The sequence below is a fragment of the Tenrec ecaudatus genome, chromosome X (genome assembly GCF_050624435.1).
Source record: "Tenrec ecaudatus isolate mTenEca1 chromosome X, mTenEca1.hap1, whole genome shotgun sequence".
Taxonomy (NCBI): domain Eukaryota; kingdom Metazoa; phylum Chordata; class Mammalia; order Afrosoricida; family Tenrecidae; genus Tenrec; species Tenrec ecaudatus.
The window spans coordinates 1,762,200-1,776,123 of record NC_134548.1 but is presented as its reverse complement, the minus strand read 5'-3'; the positions used below and the strand labels follow the sequence as shown (position 1 = coordinate 1,776,123).

General features: G+C 46.5%; 2 protein-coding genes across 2 annotated transcripts; both read right to left on the bottom strand.

The window, feature by feature from the left end:
• Nucleotides 1-262: 262 nt before the first annotated feature.
• Nucleotides 263-1,609, bottom strand: LOC142434747 (melanoma antigen preferentially expressed in tumors-like). The gene has a single exon (XM_075539368.1). It carries the CDS (start codon nt 1,607-1,609, stop codon nt 263-265), a length of 1,347 nt encoding a protein of 448 aa, XP_075395483.1.
• A 10,770-nt stretch (nt 1,610-12,379) lies between these two features.
• Nucleotides 12,380-13,684, bottom strand: LOC142434746 (melanoma antigen preferentially expressed in tumors-like). The gene has a single exon (XM_075539367.1). The coding sequence runs from the start codon at nt 13,682-13,684 to the stop codon at nt 12,380-12,382; it is 1,305 nt and encodes a 434-aa protein (XP_075395482.1).
• Nucleotides 13,685-13,924: the final 240 nt, after the last annotated feature.

Genomic DNA, 13,924 nt, shown 5'->3' with positions numbered 1-13,924 from the left:
CAATCTGCTGGAATCTTTCTTTCAATGCCTTGTACAAGGCAGGTGTGAAGCAAGCGAGGGTTGACTTGGATGAGGGTGATGTCCGATGCTGCCTGAAAACTTCAACTCTAAAGGCGACTTTATCACAGGGAAGACTCCTGATTGTCATGCACCTCAAGAACAAATGCTTAGGCATAGGGAACAGGAACACTTTACAAAGGGGATAAGGGACTCACAGCTGGATATTTTGGACTAAGAAGATACCGGGGAGGAGATGATGGCATCAGCTGTCCATTTGAATGATGATGCCGTGCGATGTTTTGTTAGTACCTCTGTGGTTACAGAATTCTACACAATCGACTCCGTTGGGCATCAGGATCACCATCAATTCCTCCATCACAGGAAGGAGAGCATCCATGTCCAGCATTCCTTGGGGGCCCACGTAGCAATGCAGTGGGACAGGGAGCTCCAAGAACTTGCACTGAGGGGGTGTGTGCTGCAGCAGCTCCTGCAGAACATCCCAGGACACGGGGTTTCCACATAACATCAAGGTGACCAGCTGCGAGCAGCGGCCCAGAGCATTCTGCAAGGCCCTGAGCTCAGGGTCCTGGATCCCACAGCAAGCTAAGTTCAGGTGCATAAGGGTGGTGGAGACAATCTCTAGCAGACCCGGAAGGAATGCATAACTTGAGCTAGGCCTGGATAGACCACACAATACCAGGGATCTTAGGCGGCTGGTACAGGGGCATAAAGACAGGTAAGTCAAGTCCTCGTCCAAAAGCACACAATCAGTCAGGCTGAGTGTCATCAAGGGAGATGGCAAGCGTGTGAGCAGCCGGATGAGGCAGCCCCTGGGCAGGCAGACAGAGTCCAGGAAGAGGTGCTGGAGCTGATGCAGATTGAGGAGCTGAGAGGTGAATCGGGCAAGGAGTTGCTCCACGTTGCAGTCTTTGCCACACTCCTTGCAATCCAAGATCACTCCAGAGAGAAAGAGGGTCTGCAGGTGACCCATCTGCGCCAAGTAAGGAGCAAACCAGTTGAGGCTGTGCAGGTCCCATTTGTCATGAACTTCTACCTCCTGGATTGAGTCCAGCTGCACCATCTTCAGGATGTCCCCAAGAATGTGAAGTTGTGGGAAAGGTCCAAGAAACGCCACCTTCCTGCAGCACAGCGTTGGCAGGGCCTTCTTCTGCTTGACCCTTTCAATCAGGAAGGTGAGCAGTACATCTGAGGTAGCTTCCTCAAACCACAGGTCTGTGAGCACCTCCACGGAGGTCAGGGGCTGGTGCTTCCCTCCTGATCTGGAATGGGGCCCTTTTTCCATCTGAGTTCTGTGGGATGTGTCCTCAGGCTCCTCTGATGGAATCTCAGAGTCATTAGATGGGGCTCCTGCCCAGACATTCCAGAAGTTGGTGCCAGTGGGCAGCTGTAAATCCAACACTTTCAGTTTGCATCTCCTGTGCTGAGCATTCTGGGCAAGCAGGATGTCAAGACCATCGAGTGCAGCCTTTAAGATGAGCTCTTGAAACACACAATCCTCCAACAGAGCCCCAAGTGGGAGCTGTGTGAAGGGCCAGTAGTGCACCATGGCCTTCACCACCTCACTGTGTACCTTGGCAACGGCTGCCATGAACAAGGGAGGGAAGAACTGTGTGGGCAGCCACTCAAGAGCGGCGATGGCTGAGGCCTCATTCTGCAACACGCCCTGGATGGCCAGGTCCAGGATCCTGGGTGGGTTCCTGCTACTCATGATGATCACTCTGCTCCAAGAGGAATCCTGTGGGTGAGTACACAGGTCTGCTCAGATCTCAAGGAGAGCCACACTCTGGACCCAGCCCCACAAGAAATTGGTCCGTCTCCCATGTTCGCCTCAGGACCATTTACAAGTAGAGAGCTTTCATGTGAATAATCCCCATTTCAACTCACAGAGGCAGGAACTGAGAAGGCTCAGATTTCATACCTGAGTCTTACCCTAGATATCCAGTGGCTGATGGATCCACGATGGGCAAGTCAGATGACAGGCTTCTTCCTCAAAGGACGTTGAGACTGACAACTCCCAGAGAAGCAGGAAGGATGGCAAGATTCTGTGTCAAGTTCCCCAACCTTCAGGTCCAAAGACTGGGCTAGGAGAGAACAAAGATCATTAGCTTTCGGAGAGTCCTTTTAATCATAAGACCACCCCCACAGTGACGCTGTCTTCCGCCTCACTGGTTGATCGCAGTAGGTCTCATCATGGATTTGATAGCATTTTTTGGAAATCTGCTCAACCAGGTTGATGCCATGAGAACTGACCAACCCCTGAGAATCCAGACCCTGCCCTGTTGACACAAGCCCTCGGCCATCTCTGTGCACACTGTGCGTGAGAGAACATGGAAAACTTTGAGGAGTGTGTTAGTAGATTAGGGTGGATTAAGCCATTGGTTACAGAAAACGCTGTATCACCCAGATTCTTATATTGCAATATGGATTTTCCTTGTGGATATTAATCTGTGTAGCTAATTTCCCAAAGCACAACCTTGCACCCACTGACTCTCTTCTGACGTAGAGAAAATTTATGGAAGCGAGAAATGCCTCATTGGGTTCCTAAGGATTGTCAACCATTGCAGGAGAGGCTGGGCTCATCCATCCTCACAGATCAGATTTGAACTGCTGACCTGACGGTGAGCAACCCAAAGCTTAAAACATGCCAGCAAGATTGCATCCCTCTCGAACATAGTAGGGATTTGTGGACCCCACTGGTTGTTTTTACAGTATTGCTGCCTGGAGAAGAGTCCAGCATATGCTCTAAGATTTCAAGTGAGATTATTAGAGATCCCCATCAATTATTGAGCTTAAAACCCCAAGATGAACTGTCTTATTGTTCAGATGGATAGAATCCTAATCCATGGCCTCAGCTCGTGGATGTTTCTCTCCCTGCGTGTTCTCTCCCAGTTCCGTGTCTTCTTGCAACATCTCTGGGCTTGACCTACCTAGGGTTTTACTGAGTGTCTGAGCATCAACCTTAATGAACTTAGGAGCTTCACCAGGCAGGGTTTGCAAGTCCACAGAGGCACTCAGATCCAGGTATCCTCTTTTGCTGCAGACAGATCCTACTTCTCTCTGCAAAATTTTCTCCAATCCCTAAGGGGATGAAGGGTTCTGAATTCACACCTCAGGAACCTCTGCTTATATCAATCTGGTAAAGATAAGAATGGATTAAGGATTGCTATCCCACCCAGAATCCTTTTACCTTGCACCTGCTTCCTACAGGATCCCATCATAGCAGATCCATTCAAAGATAACACACTATAACATAAAGAAGAAAATAAAGTGAATCCAATGTCATTTCATCCTATACCCCCTCATTGCTACACTGTAGAACAGGTTACAACTGCTCTCTAGTCCACTCAAGGTTACATATCACAAGCTTCAGCACTTACTGGCCCTTGTGTGAGCCACCTTTTTAGGAAAAGAGAAAAGTTACTCATACCCTTGCTGGGTATGAGTCACTGAAACCTTTTGTAGTAAAGCTCAAAGTATCAAAACCTTACTGCCACTGTCCCTGTCCATGAATGGCAGCCACATAGAACAGAGTAAACTGCTCCTACGTGTTTCCAATGCTGTAATTCTGAATGGGAACAGAAAGCCCCATGTATCTCCCAAAATAAAGTACAGGCATCTCTTTTGCAATGAATGGACATTCCCATTTAACCTCAGTGGGCAGAATGACCTGCTTTGGTTAACGCTGCTGTATGTCTTTCTGGGAGGAGACTGTCACCGGTGTGAACTGCAGAGTCTGGTGGATTTGAAGTCTCCAACTCTTGATTGATAGAGGAATAAGCCCACACTGAAGCTCAGCTCCCAAACTGACATCCTTACATACCTACCACGCTACGGAGCACCTGGACCCAGCAAGTTGATACACATAATGGGCCATTGCACAAAGACAAGATATTAAGGCACATCAAGTCTCTGAATAGGTAATGAGATATGAAGGGGATTGAGGTTGAGCAGGACACATTAATCTGTTTACCCTGGTTATATGGAACAGAGCAAACACATCCATATATTCAAAACACAATATCGAATACACTCACTTCATGTAGGCCTCCAAGAGGGCCAAGTTGGGAACCCCGTTTATGAACCCCTAGTTCCCTCCCCACTTCATTCCTCAGAACCACTTAGAGAATGTTCTTCTTACTCCCTATTGCAACTCAGAATTCCAGAGGCTGACAAGGCTCAGATATCATTCTTGACTCCTACCCTTAATCAAGTAGATCCAGTGGCTGATGAATCCAAAATGTCAGGTGAAATGGCAGACTTATTTCTCAAGGGTCTTGAAACTGACAACATCCAGAGAAGCAGGAACGATGGAATGATTCTGTCCCAAGTCCCCAAACCTTCAGGTCAGATGAAGGGTCCATGTCCAGAACAAAGCTACAGAGCTGTCAGGGAGCCCTTTTAAATGATGAGACCACACCCACAAGGAAGCTTTCTACCTCCTCATTGGCTGTCCACAGTAGGTCTCAGCTTGCAAGTGATGGCATTTCTTGACATCTCATCAACCAGCTGATGCCATCAAAATGAAGCAATCCCTGAGAATCCTGACCCAACCGTGTTGACACAAACTCTCAGTCACACCTTACCCACTGTGATTGAGAGAATTTATCTGTGCATCTCATGTTCCATTGTGCAAACTTAGACCCACCGTGTCTCTTCAAACTTAGAGCAAACTTATGAAAAAGAGTAGAAGTCCCTCTTTGGGCTTGTAAGGACTGCCCATCTTTCCAGGAGTAGATGACGTCATCATGCCCCACAGATTGACTGATGGGTTGAATATGTGACCTGGTGGTGAGCAGACTAATGCCACCTCAGCTGCCTCTTTCCAGAGCACAGTAGGGATTATTGAATCGCTCTGGGTGTCTTTGAAGGATTGATCTGGGGAGAAGAGTCCAGTACACACTCTCAAATCTCAAGTGAGATTCTGAAAGAAGCATCACCAAGGGGGGGGGTTTAAGCAAACCAAAATGAATTGTCTTATGGTCTAGTTGGGTAGATACCAAATCCAGGGCATCAGGCTCTATCTCTGTTGTTACAGGGTCAGATCCTTGGCCACTTGCAACATCTGTGCTCCTGTCCTCCTTGGAGAGCACTGCGTTCTTGGCATCAGCTTTACCTTGAGTCCAGGAGATTCACCAGGCAGGGACTGCAGGTCCAGAGAAGCACCCTGATCCAGGTCTCCTTGCTTGATTGTATTCAGCTACCTACCTCTTAATCTTACCTCCCCCACTTTCTTTTGGTCGCTGTATTATTCGTATACATTTGTCCAGCCTCAGATTTTAGTCTGTTCATGTCGGTGTCTGAGGGGTGTGTTTTGTACACAGTATTTGATAGATTTTTAACCTATCTACTTCTGTCTTTACTGGTGTGTTTTGTCCACTGACATTTAGTCAAAATATATATTACATATATACAAACATATATACACACACACTTGTTACTGTCATTTTCCTTTATATTTGTGAATGTTGTGTGTGAGAGTGTATCTTTGTTGTGTTTATTATCATTTTTACTGCAGGGTTGCATTGGGTGTCGCTTTGTTTGTTGTTTTTTGTGAGGAAATGTCTTATATGCTGATTTCTGATTTATGTGTTTTTGACTTTTCAGTCACGGTACTTCATTGAGTGTGTTTTATAGTTGTGCTCATGTATTTTTGTGGTTTACCTTCATTTCTCCTTCTCTGGGAACACCTTTATTTCTCCATCATGACTGAGTGGTGTCTTTGTAGGTTGTTTGTTCTACAGGGTTGCTGAGTTGGAATGGACTTGGTGTCAGTGAATGTCGATGGTAAAGTTGACCAAGCCCCATGCAGAGGTCAAAGCTCTTACGATCACAATCAATCCTCTTCGTCCCTTACAACCGCATCCTCTCCATAATTCCACATACCTTTCCATACTCTGAGCACTAATGAAATAATCATTACTTTCTCCCTGGAAAACTGTGGCTAGCAAATCTATCTCTAGTTTGTCACTGTGCTTAAAACGATGTTAAGGGATTCCGGATTTTGCCTACCACCCTTAATCCTTTTACCAGTACCTAGTTTATCACAAGTGCCCTGGTGTTAAATGGGTTAAGCATTGGGGACTGTGAACTGCACACTCAACAGTTGGAAGCCACCAGTGTCCCCACCCGAGAAAGTTGGGATTTTATTCATTAAAAACTGTAATTCTCAGTGAGAGTAGAGCCCATCTCTCTCCCCTATATAAATACAGGAATCCCTGAAGGGACAATTCCATTTCATATCAAGGGGCAGGATCACCTACTTGGGGAATCGCTGCTATTTATCTTTATTAGAGCTGACACTCATTCTCTGAAATGGTTTCGAAGACTCCAACAGTTGAGTTGATAGACGAAGAAGTCCACACTAGTGCATAGAATCCAAAATGACCTCCTTACATACCTGACACACTGTGGAGAATCATGAGCTCAGCAAGTTTATAGACTTAAACTACTGCACAAAGGGAAGATATTAAGACAGAACAAGTCCCTGAAAAGCTGCTGAGGTGTGAAAGAGGTAGAGGGTAAGCAGGACACCCTAATCTGTTTACCCAACTTACAATGAGCAGAGCAATACATCAAAATATTCATAATTAAATATGTATTCCACTCACTTCACAGAGGCCTCAAAGAGAACCGAGTTGGAACCCAGACTTCCCACATCGAGGTCCAGCCCCACGTCATTCCCGAGAACCATTTAGAGATGTCATCTTACTCCCTATTTCAACTCATAGTTGCAGAGGATGACAAGGCTCAGTTTTCAGTCTCGACTCCTATCCTTGATCAAGTCGATCCGGTGGATGATGAATCCAAGGTGGCAGGACCCATGGCAGATTTCTTCCTCAAACGTGTTGGGATTGACAACTTGCAGAGAAGAAAGAATGAAGCAAGATTCTGTCCCAAGTGCCCAAACCTTCAGGTCAGATGAAGCATCAAGGTCCAGAAAAAAGCTAGAGAGCTTTCAGAGTCCGTTTAAATCATGAGGCTATACCCACAATATAGCTATCTTCCCCCTCATTAGCTGTTCACAGTAGGTTCCAGGTAGGAATTGATGGCATTCTTGGTAATCTCATCGACCAAGCAGATTCCATAATAATGAACCAATCCCCAAGAATCGTGATCCAGCCCTGGTGACACAAACGCAGCCATCACATCTTACCCACTGTGAGTGAGACAACTTGTTGGAGTGTGTTAGCAGAGAAAGTGGATTAAGGAATTGGTTACAGAAATTACTCTAGCGCCCAGATTCTCATATGGGCAACATAGTTGTGTCCTTACGGATATTCATCTGTGTAACTCATTTCCCATAACACAAAATTACTAGCTCTGTTTCTGTTCCAACTTTGAGCCAACTTATGGGAAAGAGTAGAAGGACCTCTTTGGTTTCCTAAGGGCGGTCAATCTCTCAAGGGGTAGATGGTCTCACCAAGCCCCACAGATTGGCTGACCGGTGGTCAACACCCCAATGCTTTACCAAACATACCACCTCAACTGCTTGACTCCAGATCATAGCAGGGATGATGGGATCACATTGGGAATGTTCAAAGTAGTGACCTCTGGAGAAGAGTCCTGCACACTGTCTTAATTCTCAAATGTTCTTCTTTTGATGGAAGGATGCATCACCAACCAGAAGTAACTGTGTCGTCATTTAGATGGGTGCGATAGTTTATTGTGCCAGCCTGGCCGATAAACACAAGTAGGATTAACTGAAGGGCAGAGGGATAAATGGCTCGGTGAGCCTCACCTTGGTTGTTCTGAGCCTCAGTTTAAAGGGTACACTACCTGTGGGATGCCTAGCCTGTGGACTGTGTCGCTGTAAGTTGTGGTCCCGTTAATCCCACACGGTTGGAATGTTCATCTCTGGAGCTGGGGACCGACAGTTGGTGACATTTGGTGACTTGCCTTGCTGTTTGCTGCCTGGGTATATATAGCCCAGCTCTCTCTACAGAAGGGGACTGGCACCTGGCGACTCTCAAGCCTTAAAGGACTGCTAGTGTCTCATTGCTTTATAATTTAGCTGTTAATTTCTTGTATCATCTATCTGTATATAATTTAACGGTTCGTTTCTTGTATTATATATATCTATCTTTATAAATATACTTATATATAATTACTAGCAATCTGGTTTGTCTCTCTAGAGAACCCTGTCCAACACATTTTGGTACCAGGAGTGCTTCTAGAGAAATAAACCATAAATATGGGTTTCTTAAATTGGTTCTCCAACCTATTTAGTCTTGATGGGGATACGTCTGCTACCCATACTAATCCATGGTGTGAAATAGCAAAGATAATACCTAAAGTATATGACGTGCAGGATAAAGGAGATGCTCTAGGTGATCCTATGTTTCAGATTTTCCAGGAGTTTTGTGATAATGACAAGTATAAGGAAGCTGGTTGGCTGGTCCTTCTTACAATGGAAAGTGTTATTAAGGAGAGGGATGATCTCAGAGCCTCAAAAGCACGCCTCACATGCAGACTAACAGATTTGAAAACTTCCATCTGTGCTACAAAGGAGAGCCTTCTCTCCTCTAGTAAAAGAGCTGACATTGCTGAGAACCAGGTCCAGAGTCTCATTATACGAGTGGCTGAATTACAACGGCAGCTGAATTGCAGATCTAGAGCAGTGTCTGAAACCAAAGTAAGGTCATTAATTGGGAAAAGTTGGGACCCCTGAAACTTGGGATGGGAACATATGGGCTGATGATCCAGAAGAAGAGGATATTGAGCCCTTAGAAACACCTGAGCAGATTAGCCAAACTATTCGAGTTGATATGCCAGGTGGGGCTGCATCAGTAGCATTACCTGAGGAAGATGCCTCGCAAGATATTGCTGAGAGCACCCAGGACACACCCTCACCACCCATTATTTCCTCTAGACCTGTCACTAAAATTAAGTCTCAGAAACCTCCTAAAGGTGAGGTTGAGAGGATTATCCAAGAAGAAGTGCGCTACACACGTAAAGACCTTCTCGAGTTCTCAAATACGTACAAGCAAAAGCCTGGAGAATATCCCTGGGAATGGTTCCTAAGGGTGTGGGATACTGGTGCACAAAATGTAATATTAGACCGGTCTGAGTTTCTGCATATGGGACCCCTAAGCACAGACTCTTCTTTCAATGTCTCTGCGAGACAGGCTAAAAAAGTCTTTGTCACCATTCCACATTTGGAGTCCTGACATTCCACCTCCTGCTCCCTCAGAAAATGTGTTGAGTCAAAAATGTTTCCAGAGAGTCTGAGACTTCTCACATGAAACATCTGGTCCAAATAAGAAGCAAACGAGTACAGGCTGAGCTGTTGCAGCTGCAAAACACCAGCACACTGTGCACACACACTTTTTGCACCAGTTTGAAGAAATCCTCAAAAAGAGCAAGTTAAGGTCCAGCCCCAATAGAGTTCTGCTGCCTCCAACACAGAATCTACGTGCATCATCACTAATTCGGGATAGCGATGAGAAGGGGCATTCCAAAACTGCGTCATTGAACAGTTACATGGATGAAATAACATCTGGGAACACAACATGGAATTAGTGGATGATTTGTATTCAGCACAGGTGTGTCAAAAGGACAAGCATTTCTATCTTCAAAGAAATGTGACCAGATTTCTGCTTACAGGTTTGGATGATGGGGCTTCAATTGACATACTTTGGACAGGTTTTGGGGCAAGATCAGTTCCTGGAGAAACACAGGGAGACTAAAGAAGTCCCTTAATGTGATGGATTGATGGGGTGGCTGCAACAAGGGCCTCAAACATACAAGCAGTCGTGAGGATGGAACAGGAGTGTGCAGGCTTTCCTTCGGTCATGCATTGGGTCCCTGTGCATCGGAGGTGACTCAATGGCACAGAACGACAGCCAAGTGCCATCGTTGAATTCACACTGTTCTCTGTGAGATAACAGGGCTGTGCACATCCCTCCACGGTGATCACAGGGCAGTCATGGGGAGTGTAATCCACCTGTGATCACCGCAAATGGGCTGTGTGCTTCCCCTGTCAGCTCTAGTCTTCTACAAAGCAGGTGTGCACAACTGAAGCTGCGATGCGATTCCATCATTTATACAGGGATTATATTATTGTAAATCACTGGATTGAACAGAAAGTGTGGAAAGTCAATGGGCACTGATTTAGGTGCTTGATTCTTGGGACATAAAACTTTAAAAACCCTGACATTGTTCTTTTGAGAGGCAGGCGCCCACTAGTTCCTTCATTAGACTTTACTGTTGCACTTGTCTTTTCAGAGATCTCTGCTCTTGAGGAATTTGAGCATCAAGCAGGAAGCTGACTAAAGAGCTGATTGTTCTTAGAATGGGGCGAGAATTAAGTGCAAACTCACTCACCATTCATGCATCTCAAGTTTATATATCTCTGATTCACCTTAGAAAAATCATTGTCATTTTATGTCAGAGAACGTTATCAGTCATCCTCCTGGGCATCACTTCCATTACCTTAAAGACATTGCTGTGTTAGAGAGACTATAGTCGGCACCATAGAAATGTCCCTGTGAGTCTCCAAGGAATCTACAGCATAGCTATATTTGATTGTATATATACAGTAATATAATTATATATATATATGTAATTGTATTGGGAGAGCTCTTACACCTCTTATATGAATCCATACATCAATTGTATCAAGCACTTTTGTACATATGTCGCCGCCACCATTTTGAAAACATTGTATCAGACTGAGCCCCTGCTATCAGCTCCTCTTTTTCCCCAACGTTCCCCCACTCTCCAACCCTCGTGGGTCCATTAAAAATTATTATTATTTTCACATCTTACACTGTCTGCTCTCTCCCTTCACCCAGTTTTCTGTTGTTCACATCCCCTGGGGGTGGTGTGGGTTATACATTCATCCTTGTGATCAACTGTCAATCACCTCCACTTCGGCCCAAACCTCACCCCCACACTCATGGTATCGCTATTCCCATGATAATTCCTGAAGTTTTATCTGTCCAAGATGCCTTGTGCTGAGATCTCTCATCTGTCCCTGTGTCTTCATGAAAAGAGTCAATCCCATATTTCCCTGGGGGAGAAAATTGTGGTTTTGAACTCTCAACCTTCAAGGTAACAGCCCAACACAAAAGTCGTTAGACCATTAGGGCTCTAAAATATATATAATTATTTCAATACCAAACTACAGAAAATCCTGCCCCGTCCAAGTAGACATAGAGAAAGCCCCACCGCAAGTAGATGGGATATGCACAAAAGACAAGACAGACAACTGCTGCAGAACCATGAGTGCAGAAAGATACAGGGGTGACCAGCTCCCACATCTTTATACCCTGTCAATGCTGAGTACAGCAACCAAGTGCACTCTGACGAATGCACCCTGGAATGCACTCAGCCTATGAAATACAGGAAGACATATGTTCAAGCCCTGATCTCCTGGTTTGTATATCGATACAAACACTGGCAACAGCCACCTCTTCCCTCATAGGCAGCCACCCATCTCTGATATCTGAGGTCATAAATGATGTTTGAAGCAGATAAATTCATCCTTCCATGTGGAGCACCTGGTGGGATGAATCCATAGATCTTGTGCTTATCTGCCCAGAACTTCCTTCACAGCCCCACCTGGGATAAGGCACTATGCAACTATGCAATAGGGTTCCCCAAATGACATCAGGGAATAACGGAAGTATCCCTTAGGAACTCTACTGAAATAAGACGACCTGTTACTTGCAAAAGTCCCCAAAGTTCAGCTTTAAACATGGTAAAATGGGAGGAGATAAAGAGGGAGACCAGTACCCCGAAATCTGGATGTCCACTCCTGCTGAGTGTGCAACCACAAACTGTGTGATGAATACTTAATGTTCACCCAGGCTGCAAGAGAAATAAATACCACAGTGCATGGCTTTACAGAGAGATGTTTATTTGAACGAGGTGTACAGAATTTCAGGCATGGTTTTTAACAATCGGTTTCAGTTGGTTGGAAGGAAAGGGACTGGCCATTTCTCAACAAGGCGGGGGGGTTCCTGAATTTCTTGGACAGTTTCCAAGGTCAAGGAATCCAGGTTCCACTGTACCGAGAAGAAGCCCAAGGCCAGAACTTCAATTCAAAAGCATGCTGCCATCCAGCCGTCCATTATTGAGGGGGGTCAGCATGCAGTCTGCTGCAAACTTTGTTTCAATGCCATGTACAAGACAGGTGTGAAGCAAGCGACGGTTGACTTGGTTGAGGGTGATATCTGATGCATCCTGAAATCTTCACCATTAAAGGCGGCTTTATCACGGAGAAGAAACATTATCCTCATGCACCTCAAGAAAAAAATCCTTTCTGCATAGGAGACGTGAACGCTTTACAAAAGGGGAAGGGAACCCACAGATGAACGTTTTGGACTGACAAGATAGCGTGAAGGAGGTGATGACATCAGCTGTCCATTTGGATGAGAATGGCGTGAGATGTTCTGTTACTGCCTCTGTGGTTACAGAATTCTACCGAATTGACTCCGTTGGGCATCAGGATCACCATCAATTCCTCCATCACAGGAAGGAGAGCATCCATATCCAGCATTCCTTGGGGGCCCACGTAGCAATGCAGTGGGACAGGGAGCTCCAAGAACTTGCACTGAGGGGGTGTGTGCTGCAGCAGCTCCTGCAGAACATCCCAGGACACGGAGTTTCCACATAACACCAAGGTGACCAGCTGGGAGCAGCGGCCCAGTGCATTCTGCAAGGCCCTGAGGTCAGGGTCCTGGATCCCACAGCCAGCTAAGTTCAGGTGCATAAGGGTGGTGGAGACAATCTCTAGCAGACCCGGAAGGAATGCATAACTTGAGCTAGGCCTGAATACACCACACAATACCAGGGTCCTTAGGCGGCTGGTACAGGGGCATAAAGACAGGTAAGTCAAGTCCTCGTCCAAAAGCACACAATCAGTCAGGCTGAGGGTCAGCAAGGGAGATGGCAAGCGTGTGAGCAGCCGGATGAGGCAGCCCCTGGGCAGGCAGGCAGAGTCCAGGAAGAGGTGCTGGAGCTGATGCAGACTGAGGAACTGAGAGGTGAATTGGGCAAGGAGTTGCTCCACGTTGCAGTTTTTGCCGCAGTCCTTGCAACCCAAGATGACTTCACAGAGAAAGAGGGTCTGCAGGTGACCCATCTGTGCGAAGTAAGGAGCAATCGGATTGAGGCTGTGCAGGTCCCATTTGCCATGAATTTCCACCTCCTGGACAGAGTCAAGCTGCACCGTCTTCAGGATGTCCCCAAGAATGTGAAGTTGTGGGAGAGGTTGAAGAAACGCCACCTTCCTGCAACACAGCGTTGGCAGCGCCTTCATCTGCTTGACCCTTTCAATCAGGAAGGTGAGCAGTACATCTGAGAGAGTTTCCTCAAACCACAGGTCTGTGAGCACCTCCACGGAGGTCAGGGGCTGGTGCTTCCCTCCTGATCTGGAATGGGGCCCATTTTCCATCTGAATTCTGCGGGGTGTGTCCTCAGGCTCCTCTGATGGCATCTCAGAGTCATTTATTGGGGCTCCAGCCCAGACATTCCAGAAGTTGGTGCCAGTGGCCAGCTGTAAATCCAACACTTTCAGTTTGCATCTCCTGTGCTGAGCATTCTGGGCAAGCAGGATGTCAAGGCCATCGAGTGCAGCCTTTAAGATGAGATCTTGAAACACACAATCCTCCAACAGAGCCCCAAGTGGGAGCTGTGTGAAGGGCCAGTAGTGCACCATGGCCTTCACCACCTCACTGTGTCCCTTGGCAACGGCTGCCATGAACAAGGGAGGGAAGAACTGTGTGGGCAGCCACTCAAGAGCGGCGATGGCTGAGGCCTCATTCTGCAACACGCCCTGGATGGCCATGTCCTGGAGCCTGGTTGGGTTCCTGCTGCTCATGATGATCACTCCGCTGCAAGAGGAATCCTGACCTGTGGATGGGAACACGGGTCTGCTCAGACCTCAAGGAGAGCCACG

What these genes read in the sequence shown, in the direction of transcription:
- LOC142434747 (XM_075539368.1), bottom strand. Translation starts at nt 1,609, where the DNA reads ATGGCAGCCGTTGCCAAGGTACACAGTGAGGTGGTGAAGGCCATGGTG.
- LOC142434746 (XM_075539367.1), bottom strand. Translation starts at nt 13,684, where the DNA reads ATGGTGCACTACTGGCCCTTCACACAGCTCCCACTTGGGGCTCTGTTG.